The sequence below is a fragment of the Rattus norvegicus genome, chromosome 16, assembly GCF_036323735.1.
Source record: "Rattus norvegicus strain BN/NHsdMcwi chromosome 16, GRCr8, whole genome shotgun sequence".
NCBI classification, from domain to species: domain Eukaryota; kingdom Metazoa; phylum Chordata; class Mammalia; order Rodentia; family Muridae; genus Rattus; species Rattus norvegicus.
The window spans coordinates 52,723,304-52,735,104 of NC_086034.1; the positions used below are offsets into that span (position 1 = coordinate 52,723,304).

The 11,801-nt window shown below is 45.4% G+C and overlaps 1 protein-coding gene and 1 non-coding gene across 3 annotated transcripts; one reads left to right on the forward strand and one right to left on the reverse strand.

Annotated features, from left to right (window-relative positions):
• The first annotated feature begins 524 nt into the window (after nt 1–524).
• Nucleotides 525–2,307, forward strand: Helt (helt bHLH transcription factor). 2 transcript variants are annotated; one of them, XM_008771272.3, is made up of 4 exons: nt 525–551; nt 943–1,047; nt 1,273–1,369; nt 1,762–2,307. In XM_008771272.3, the coding sequence occupies exons 1-4, from the start codon at nt 525–527 to the stop codon at nt 2,256–2,258; spliced, it is 726 nt and encodes a 241-aa protein (XP_008769494.1). In that variant the 3' UTR covers nt 2,259–2,307. The 2 variants fall into 2 exon arrangements, with proteins under 2 accessions (XP_008769494.1, XP_063132057.1); XM_063275987.1 differs by having other exon boundaries at nt 1,765–2,307.
• An 8,655-nt stretch (nt 2,308–10,962) lies between these two features.
• On the reverse strand, nt 10,963–11,043 carry Trnat-agu36 (transfer RNA threonine (anticodon AGU) 36). Its single transcript has one exon. It is a non-coding gene; the product is annotated as a tRNA-Thr (tRNA).
• Between the last annotated feature and the right edge of the window lie 758 nt (nt 11,044–11,801).

Here is an 11,801-nt window from a genome sequence, read left to right on the forward strand (position 1 = left end):
CGTGTGAGACTCAGCGGTGGGACTAAAGGAAGCGACACTGTTTTGTGAGGGTCCTCGCCCCCCGGTGCCCGCAGCCACTGCGCCCCTGCGCTCTGCGCCAGCGAAGAGTGCAGGCGCTCGCTGGTGCGCCGGCTCCAGTTTCTCACCTCCTCTTCCCGAGGTGCTGGTTGCCATGCAAATGTTATTCCTGGACGGATCACGTGTCCTTTGAAGAGCCACGTGGATTAACAAAGCTGATCTGCCCCCACCTCGCCCCCCTCGGCTGCTAAATTTTTTTCTTAACTTCTTTAAAACTGACCTTGAATGCATACATGCTCCAAACGCAGAATGCCTAATCCTATGGAATAATTCAACTCGTGAGAATGCTCTTGCAGTCCTAGATGGCTGCTTTATAAAGGGAGCCCCCTCGGACCCGGGAGGCTGCAGTCTACCTGAAACACTTGAAGAGGCACACGAGGTGGAACGTGGACGAGTGCCTCCCGCCACTGCCTCTGCCGAGGGCGCGCGCACACACACACCCCAGAATGTCTGACAGGCTCAAGGAACGCAAAGTGAGTCCTTGCGCTCTGGTGGTGGAAGAGTGTGACTGGCCAACCTGCCGTCTGGCTGCATAGATGACTAAGATGCGCCACCCATGACTTTAAGTGTGGAGAAATCCAAAGTGGTTTGGAAAGGGGACAGAGACAGAGTCCATAATTGGAGAGAACTCACGCTGGGAGGCTGGTGGCCACGTCCCAAAGCTCTGGCATTCAGCTTGGTGGTGGCAGGGGTGTGTAGGGAAGCTAAAATGCAAACGCTCCAGCATTAGCTCCGGGGACACAGAGCTCTCTTGGTCTAGTATGGTGGGGCACGGTTGGCGAGTGAACCTTTGTAGCACACAGGCTTTGCCTTGGATGACCCCTTGGGCAAAGCCATCTTAAATGTAAAACTTTCTGTTTACAGAGAACCCCGGTTTCTCATAAAGTGATCGAAAAGCGAAGGAGGGACCGAATTAACCGCTGCTTGAACGAACTGGGCAAGACAGTCCCCATGGCCCTGGCAAAACAGGTAACGTTTCAGTACTGGGGACTCCTCCACCGTCGCTCTCTGCAGAGCACCGGGGCCTCTGTGGACGCTGCAGGTCTAAGAGAACTCGCCCCACTCCCGGGACTTGAGTGGTAGTAACCTCTCTGGCGCCAGCATCTTCCTGGCTGGTCCTCTGCAGGAGACAGAGAGCATCTGTGTGGGTCTGCTGTGGGTGGGCCGGCGCTAGGCTCCTGTCTTCTTTTGCAGAGTTCCGGGAAACTGGAGAAGGCGGAGATCCTGGAGATGACAGTTCAGTACCTCAGAGCTCTGCATTCCGCGGATTTTCCCCGGGGAAGGGAAAAAGGTGGGCATTGATTCAGGCAAAGGAAACCTGACAAGGGATCGTGTGCCACGCGGAGACCTGGAGTCTGAGAGTGGGGGGAAGTCCGGGAGCGGGAAGCCGCCAGAACGGACCGGCGCTTGACTCCTGAAAATGTACCTGCTGGGTGCCATGGATGAGCAGGTCCTCACAGGTGGGGGGTGGCAGGGTAAGGGGTGTAGTCAGGCTCTTAGGGAGACAAGATTACTGTCTTTCCAATTCCTAGACTGTCGAGTAGAGAATGCCAGCTTCAAATGAGAATCCAGCCCAAACCCTGTAAAGTCGCCCTGAGCGTTCTAGGAGGGGCTCCTGTTCTTTTCTTTCCTTCTTCCTGCCATTTCTTTTCTTTTCTTTTTATTTATTTTTTGCCACCCCAGCAGAGCTTTTAGCAGAGTTTGCCAACTACTTCCACTATGGTTACCATGAGTGCATGAAGAACCTGGTGCACTACCTCACCACCGTGGAGCGGATGGAGACCAAAGACACCAAGTACGCGCGCATCCTTGCCTTCTTGCAATCCAAGGCTCGCCTGGGCGCGGAGCCCGCCTTTCCGCCGCTCTCGCTCCCGGAGCCGGATTTCTCCTATCAACTGCATCCAGCCGGCCCAGAGTTCCCGGGCCACAGCCCGGGCGAAGCCACAGTGTTCCCGCAGGGGGCTACCCCAGGTTCATTCCCTTGGCCTCCTGGAGCGGCCCGCAGCCCAGCACTGCCTTACTTGTCCAGCGCGACCGTACCTCTCCCCACTCCCGCACAGCCCCACAGCCCCTTCTTGGCTCCGATGCAGGGCCTGGACCGGCATTACCTAAATCTGATCGGCCATGGCCACCCCAACACCCTCAACCTGCACACGCCCCAGCACCCTCCGGTGCTCTGACACCCACTCACCGCATAGATTACTTTGCGATTTGGTGCCAGTTTGAGACGATGTATATGTTGTACGTGTGTAAATAGTGCGCTAACAAAAATCGGATGGGAGAGCACCAGGAGCGAATTCGCCTTCAGAAGGACCTCCCTTACCAATAAATATTTTTTGTGCTAAAGACCAATAAATATTTTGTGCTAAAGAAGTGGAGTTCTTTATCTTTTGCTCACCCACAAACCACCCACGCTAAGTGTCTTACACGGAATCCTAAGGTTGCTAGGAGCCCAGGTGAGAGCGTTCAGTAATTTGGCTGAGGAGGGAGGACCTTTGCGCAGTCCCAGGCAAGAAGAAATGGAAGTTTAAGCAGATATCAGAGAGGTCTCTTAGGGTTAGGAGACTAGGCTCCTGGGGTGCTCAAGCTCACCTTCCTCTCCTGAATCCTGGCCCTTTGCCTCAGATATGAGCATAAATCTGGAACCTGGCCTTAGGTTGTCAGAGTATGCAAATCAAAAAACAACCCCGAGAATGGATCGAGCCCTTTTACTAGAGCGGCCTGGAGGCCCTTCCTACTTCGGGGCAGCCTCTCACTTGTCTGCGAAAGGGCAAATCTCAGGCCAGCCATAATGAATAGCTGAGGTCACCGCCTCAATACATCTCTATTTATAAATAAATAAGTGCGTGGAGCAAGTAACATTCTAAGTTGTCTAAGAAACACAGTTTGTTTTCTTTCTTTGGGTGACAATCACTGGACCTCAGAGGGTTCTGGGACTTTGCCTTTGACGCACAAATCAACCCCTCCACAGGGCTCTAGGGGACCCTGGCAAATGCCAGCACACATCTGATTGGAAGATGTGTCTCCCTCCCCCAGGGACTCCCAGCTGACTCTGATGCTAGTTCCAAAGCTGGGTCCTCCGTGGGAGTTCTCAGGTCGGCCAAGTCCCTCTCTAGGGTGAATTTTTGCTTTAAATCTCCCTCAATGCTTCGGCAATGCAGAGCATTGTGAGAAAGGTTATGTCTAGGGAGGGCGTGGCTGGTGATTTTTCACGCATTTACAGTTTTTCAGGACACTGATTTTTTGACAAAATGGTTTTCACTTCCGGAGTGATAGGTTTAAACTAGTAGATCACACTCCCCTTTTTTTTTTCTAAGACCCAAACAGCAAAATGAACTCGCGTGCTGTATCAACAGGTAAAGTAAAGCACCCAACCAGGCGAAATAGTGGAAATTGATTTTTTTCCACCATTAATTTTTTTCCCTTTGAATATTGGTCCTGTTAACAATTGGTGCCCTTTAAAGAAGTAATTTGATATTATGTAGCACCGTTTTTTTTTTTTTTCAGTTTCCAAAAGTCATTTAGCTGGAGAAGGGCAGGGTGACTTTGCTTTCTGATTACCTGGAGGTTGGAAGTAGGCTGATTTATTCCGGGGTGGAAGACAGGGTTTAAGAGAGCCCTGACCTCTATTTACCAAGGTCAAGGAATGGGATGACCTACGATTTGTAAACCATCAACTTTCATTACACAAAGGCAAACACACAAAGCCCTTTATTACATCACTCATGCCGTGTAACTTGTGACATAAATATGACGGTGTGTGTGTGTGTGTGTGTGTGTGTGTGTGTGTGTGTGTGTGTACGTGTGCATCGGTACACTTTTGTAAGAATCTTTCATACAAGAGAGTTTTAAAGTGATTCCTCCATGACACGGGAACCATCTTCCTCCTTTTGAGCTGGTAAGAGCTGGAGTGTGCACACTTGTAGGGAAGGAGCAGGCCTCCCTGGGCAGCCAGTGCACACAGGGCAATATGGGATAAAAACAAATTATGCAGAAATACAAGAATGGATGGCGCCCATTATTGCAGCTCATGTCTTACACCCATTTTCAACAGCGCTGAATACGGAATATGAAGAAGGCCTTTCACATGTGCCCCCCTGCCTCCCGCATTAAGCCACTCTGAGTTTCCCTTGTCAGTGAAGCATTAAAGATATAGTGTTACCCTGGAAATATAAATTATTAATATATTCAACATTTTTGTCACTTCTCAACTGTTAACCAAATTAGACAAAACTTTCTTTTGCTAAGTAGATTTTCTCTTTAGGATTAGCTTTGGGAGTGTCATAGGGCCACCGCAGTTTTTTGTAAAAAAAAGAGAGAGAGTCATTTACATATAATTTTGCAAACTTCCACTGGTCCATGACAGTCTTTGTACCTCAAATGTTGGTATTCGAGATTTTTTTTCCTTTCTTTCTTATTTAACTGTGGAGGATAAAAGCCTGCTTTGGATTTACAATGACTTTAGGATAAAAGTCTCTCTCTCTCTCTCTCTCTCTCTCTCTCTCTCTCTCTCTCGTGTGTGTGTGTGTGTGTGTGTGTGTGTGTGTGTGTGTGTGCGTGCGTGTGTGTGCTGTCTTTTTTTCCTGAAAATTTAATGCAAAGACCCAATTCTTTAGGCTTCTCCAAAAGTCAATTGTGGAATATTGCATCTTTGCAGTAGGCTGAGAACATCACTACAAAATGGAATGAATGCCCATTGCCTGGCGACATTGGGGCACTCTATCACACTTCTTTTTCTGATCACATACGCCCTCCAGCTTCTGCACTGCAGACCCACCCCTTCCAACTCTACCCCCCTCTGTCTGAGTTTCTTAGGCTCAATCCTTCTACTCTTTCTTTAAGTAAGTTGTATAGTAATCGTTTCCAAGAGAGGCCCAACAAAGCCCAGAAATAACAAAAAACAAAAACCCCGTGGGTTTTGGCTGGAGGTAAGCCATTGTGACGCCTCTGAAAGGGGGAACCTCTTGTTCCTTGGGCTTCATCCTTGAGTGGGCAAGAATAAATATAATCATCCCCATGAAATCAAAGGTTTTTCTCCAGAGGCTAGAGGAATAAAGCTCATGGCTGGTGCTTTGGGCGGTCAGTCCTGTGGCTGCGCAAGGCTGCGTGCGAGGAGCTTCCAGGCGCCCCAGCCACCCTGCAGAAAGGGTGGTAAATACAGAGCTCACTTGTGCTCCCAAGCGTTATTGAACAAAGACAGCCCCATGTACAGTGGGGGAGCCCCTCCAGTCTGGGCTGCTAGATGCCAGGAAAGAAAGGTGAAGGCAACGTCCACAAAAATGGGGGCTTCTCTTGTTTCCAGTGGGTGAGATTATGAAATATGTAGCAAGCCAAAATAAAAGAATAGGTAGTACGCTAGCCAGTTTGATAGATGATAGAACACAGACAGACAGAGACAGACAGACAGCATAACATCATTAACTCCAGTACTCATAACATACAGCAGGAAACAACTAGGAAAACTGGTAGAAAATTCTTAGAAACTGGGTCATGGATGTCTGCACAGAGACATACACCAAGAAGACTCTGTGTGTGTGTGTGTGTGTGTGTGTGTGTGTGTGTGCGTGCTTGTGTGTGTGTGCATGCTTGTGTATGTGTGTGTGCTTGTGTGTGCATGTATGTGTGTGTGCCTGTGTGTGTGTGTGTGTGTGTGTGTGTGTGTGTGTGTGTGATATCCATGCATTAGGAGCTTAATCAGTATTTGTGGAATGACGGAAGGAATGAACTGCCTACTAGAACCGACTCTCTTAGAATTCTGAGTTAGAACCTCTCGAATCTCTCTCCCTTGTACATCCCTTGTCCCCTTGTCTCGGCATCTGTGGACTAATCTGTGGACGCACACTGAAGGTCAGAGAGGGCGAGTCATTGCTCTGCTTTCTTTTTTCCTACCTGTGCCCTGACAGTAGGCGACAATGCCTGCCTTGGCGTTGCTTGGGTTAGCTCTTCCTGTAGGCTTAGATAGTAACTCCAGGGCTCCAGTTGAGAACCAGCCTCATGGGATCCTGTCCTTTTGAGTGGAATAGCTACAAGGCTGACCTGACCCAGACTTGGCCCTTATTTCTGCTCCACTCAGAGTCTACTGTCTGCGGCCAGTCTCTGAATTTACACAGCACCACAGCTTCAATAACGTGCTTAGACCGTATGTCTGCTGCATGGTCTGAGGCATGGACTACCCAACATGCATCTCTTATCAGATTGCTTCTATAACTTGAATCTTAAATGCAATCTGAGGCTCAGATTTTGTATATACACCCAGTCCTCAGCCAGGGTTACTGTTTTTACTTTTGGAAGGCTGTGGAACCTTTCAGAGATGGGCTCAGCCAAAGGAGGTGGGTTACTGGGGGCAGGTCTTTGGGATATGGAAACGTCCCCTACTTGTTATCTTGCACTCCGTTTCCTAGTCTATCATGACTTGAATAGCTGCAACCACTTACACCCATGGTCATGACTCAAGCACCTCTGCCCTGCCCCATCCCTCCTGCCAGGAAGTGTAGAGCCCTCTGCAGCAGTGAGCTGAAATAAATCTTACCTCTCCTAAGTCAGTAGAGCCCTCTGCAGCAGTGAGCTGAAATAAATATTACCTCTCTTAAGCCACTCCTGCCCTCTATTGTGGTCACAGAGATACAAAAGTAACTAACATGATTGCTGTCAAGATTGAGAGGTATTGGGGTTGGGAATTTAGCTCAGTGGTAGAGTGCTTGCCTAGCAAGCACAAGGCCCTGGGTTCAATCCCCAGCTCTGAAAAAAAAAGAAAGAAAAAGAAAAAAAAAGATTGAGAGGTATTCAAAATGTTCTAGACAGCACTAAAGATACAGAAGATATTCAATAAATGTTAGCTATTGTTGCTGGCTTTTCCACCTGTCCGCCCCCCATCCCATAATAAAAACTCAGAGGTGTACCATTATTTACAAATGCATAGGATATAAGCTAGGCTAGTTTCCCAACTCTTTTAAAAAATATGTATTTATTTTATGTATATAAGCACACTGTTGCTGTCTTCAGACACACCAGAAGCCTTTAGCCCCATTGGGCTTCTTTAACAAACCTTTTCTTTGTTTAGGGAAAATTAGGGTAGGACTCTGTAGATCTGCCTCACAATCTTTGGGCTCTGGTTGTGTACAAGTCCCAAAGGGCTAAAGTTCTCCTTTAAGTAAGAATTGGGAAAAGCTGCTAACAAATTTAGAGTGCTACCTCACATCCCCTACAAATATTTTCTTTCCTACTGGATGTGGTGGCACATACCTTTAATGCACTTAGAGGCAGAGACCGGTCAGCTTCTGAGTTCAAGGCCAGCCTGGTCTACAGAACAAGTTCCAGAACACCCAGGGCTACACAGAAAAACCTTACCTCAAAAAGTTTTTTCTCCATGTCTCTTACATATTTTATACATAAACTTCTATATGAGGTTGGAGAGATTGGCTCACTGACTGCTCTTCCAGAGGTCCTGAGTTCAATTCCCAGCAACCACATGGTGGCTCACAACCATGTAATGAGATCTGATTCCCTCTTCTGGTGTGTCTGAAGACAGCAGCAGTATACTCACATACATAAAATAAATAAATAAACCTTTTAAAAAGTTCTACATGAATACAGAATGTTGGGTGGCATTTCAATAAGTGTATATATTGTATAATGACTAGTCATGGTACGGCCATCATTTTAAGCATTCATATTTTTTAAATATTTTTGATTGAGGCATAGTAATTTACATATTTATGTACATAAATGTGACATTTCGAATACACCTAAACAGTACATAGTGAAGTCCTGAGAGAATGTGTATTTGCAGGAGCACAGCCATGCCAAGCCTTCCCCTGGTCTATGTACAGACCCTCAGAAACCATTGACCTTTAGCTAAAACCAATGATTGTAGTAACTATCGACTATAGCTTCCGCTGCCCAGACAACTGCAGCCTGAGACCGCTCCCCCACAGAGACCTCCTACGGAGTCTGGCTAACCCTACTCAGCTGTAAATAATCAACCTACCTTAGCAGAGAGGTTGATGGGAAACACACTGAGTTTCTAGGCGGCTGCCGTGAATCCATCAGAGCACAGAGACACCAGACACACCAATCTGGGTAGAAGCCATCTCCGTAGGGGAGGAATCTTCAGGCAGTAAACATCCAGGCGGAAAAGGCTAAGGTAGACATTTCTGCACAGTTACCAGCCACACACAGAACCATAGGAGGGCTTTGCTATCCCCTGAGCCGTACCTGAGGAAGGCTTTGCCACCTTCGTGTGTTTGAGGCGTTGTGGTCCTTGGCAAGGCCATGCCTATGTGAAGCAATAAAGATCCCAAAGGACTTCCCTTGTTTCCTATACCTGCTCACATTAGGTGTCCATCTGCCTGCAGCCAAGCAAACATTCTTTACTGCTCAGGGTATAATAAATACTACAGCCTCTACTGTGCTTTTAATGAATATGTAAGTTTGATTCTGAAATGAATTGCTTCAAGCCCACCACTGTCCCTATTTGTTGAATTCCACCCCGTACCAAATCACAAAAGGGGCATTTTTTTTGGGGGGGGTCTCTTTTTACACTTTTATCTAGATCTAAAATGGTTCTGAGCACAGAGGAGGAAATGAGTTTTATGTATAGGGTCAGTGTAAACCAGAACCTGGGTGTTTTTGTATATTTTGCAGCTAAGATTGGAGATCTGATTCATTGTGTGCACTGAACAGTACAGGCTGCAGAGAGCACAGCACATGCGCACATGCGTGTGTGTGTGTGTGTGTGTGTGTGTGTGTATTCATGTACACACTCATGCGCAGGTTTTCAGTCAGTGTATATATAGATGGAAACACTGGAGACAGAAAAAACAGTCAGCCACTAAAGGCAATAGCTGGGTTGGGTTTAAGAGTCATAGAAGAGACCAGAAAAACCAGCTAAGAGCAACAGGCGTTACTATGGAGATGCACCTGCATGGCACAAACACTTTTTGAGGAGGCCTTGGTAGAGCTGAGAGTAAGGAGGAGCCAACATACTCTAAGATGGTCTTGACTCCTCCCCAGCCCAGCATATTGTGGGGTTGACAGACATCATCAGTTCATTTATCTCACAAGAGCCCTGAAGTAGATTTTATTACCTACACTTTGTTGATGATGGTTGACCAAAAGACGATGAATCTTTCACGGAAGAGTTTTAATTTGAGCTAGGGTCTGTCACTGGGCTTCCTTCTGCATCGTATTTGCACACTTTCTTAGATCGTTTTTTAATACAGGATCTTCTTTGCCTTGTGTAAAACTATGGTTCTCCATGACTTCAACACAGGACAGCTGAATCTCACTGTACGTACAATATAAAATGCAATCTCTTGGTTTTTTTGAGTTTGAGCATACTATGTAATTAAAACAACAGCAACAACACACACACACACACACACACACACACACACACACACACACACACACACACACACAGAGCAGGGACCATCTATAGGATCTATAGGAGTGGACATAACCCAGGACCTAGCCACAGGTGAAAGGCCTTTAACAGTCACTGAAATCAATCTGTATCAAGCTCATGTTTGACACGGGAATGATTTTAGGAATGTAAATTGTGCATACCTAACAATAAAGAGCAGACATAAAGCAAATGGCAACACTGAATTGTAGGACAAGATCGTGCATGGTAGACAAGAGAATCAAGATGACAGATGCCTAGGAAGTCGCACTTGAGGGCTGGGATGTAGTTTGATTGTTAGAGTTCTTGTGCTGAGTCCTGGATTTGATCCCCATCACTGCATAAAAACCAGGCATGGTGGACACTGCCTTAATTCCAGCCCTCAGGAGATGGCGACAGGAAGTTTAGAAATTCCTCCTGGGCTATTGAGACCTTGTTTCAAAAAAGATTTAGAAGCCTAAACATAGAATGTTTTATTATTCAAACAAAAGGACGTCCTAGAAAACCTCACAGAGCAAACAAAACAGGTTACTACTTTCATATAGCCTCGTCCCAATCACATACCCCGTCCTAAATAAGTATGCCTACTTTGCTCTATAGTGCTCTTACATGTGCTGAAAAATAACTTAACATCCAAATGAATCTTTGAGATATAGTTTAGTTTTTGTCTCCCTCGTTCAAAAGCATGGGCTGTCTTTTTGGTCAGCTTTCACCCAATTCAGCCATCCCTTCCCTCCTTTGTGATGTTACTTTGTTACAACCACTGTCCTCCGGCCTTCTTATTTTTTAAAGTGTAACTTTGTGGTCATGAAATGCTTACATGCATTTTTTTTAAAAAGCCGTCATCATCTCCTATCGTTAACGTTTGTCACTGTAGGTCAGTGACAATTTTATGTATATTATGAGCTAAAGCAAATGAGAAAGTCTGTTAAAGTCTTAGGAATGAAGAGTTTGATGTGAGAAAAATAGATACAATTATAAAAGTGTTAAGAGACAGTGTAATTTTCAATGTTAAACATTAAATAGACATTGAAGAGATAGATGTCCACTTTTGAAGCAGCTTTTTTTGAAAGTATAGAATAGAGTTTATTCATGGCATGGGGAGGGGAGTTAAGAGGGTAGTAGGGGCAGATAAAGGCAGAGAGAGTGGAGAAGTAGAAGGGTAGAGTAGAGGCCGGCCATGAGCATGTGGAGAGTGGGGAAAGGGAATGGAGAGAAGAGACAAAGGGGGAAGAGCAAGAGAGAACAAGAGAGCACGAGTTGAAGCAGTTTTTGTATATCTAATATGTGTTCTTTTCTCCCACTAGATATGAATGAGCATGATCCCAGCTCTATAAACTTGAGTACGCTGGGTACTTCATTTAAGTGGATTCGTCAATATTTACTTTTCAACAACTGGTATGGTATCTTCAAACTTCCTTTAGATGTAAATTTGTCAGAATTTACTCCCTTTTTTTTTCTTTTTTTTCTTTTTTCTTTTTTTTCGGAGCTGGGGACTGAACCCAGGGCCTTGTGCTTACTAGGCAAGCGCTCTACCACTGAGCTAAATCCCCAACCCCGAATTTACTCCCTTTTAAGGCTGAATAATAGTCCATGGTATGTATATTATACATCATGTGCATTTCGTCCTCTACTGAAAGAGGGATTGGTTGAACTGTCTTTTGACTAATGTTAGGAATGCTGCCTGAACAACTGCTCAGATCTCTGCTCTCAGGAGTTGTGAGTGTGTACCAGGGTGGAGTTGCTAGATCAGATGAGTTATTCTGTGTTTAAGCTTTTGAGGACCCATCATTCCAGTTTCCACAGGGGCTACACCACATTATATTCGTACCAACAGCAAAGAGAATTCCGTTTTCTCTCCATCCGTGCCAACAGTTATTTTTCTGTTGTTTTTAAAACATTGATTCTGATGTGTGTGGGATCAGACCTCATGCAGTTTGGCTTGCATTTGCCTCATGCACATCAATATTCAGTGAATGTTTCCATGTTCTTAGTCATCATTTGTGTATCATTGGAGCTACGGTTATTAATATTCCAAACATCAATGCTCATCCAGACACATGCCTTGTAAATGTTTTCTCTATTCTATCAACTGTTTTCATTCTATTTATAAAATGCCCTTTGCCTATCTTTTTCTTTCATTAATTGTATTTTTGGCGTCATATTCAAAACTACTTACAAATTATATATATATATATACATACATATATAATTTTAAGTTGTTTGAGAAAATAAAGCAAACATACAAGCACAACATAAATGCTGCAATGGAAATATATACATATATGTATGTATATGTGTACATGTAAACATACATATG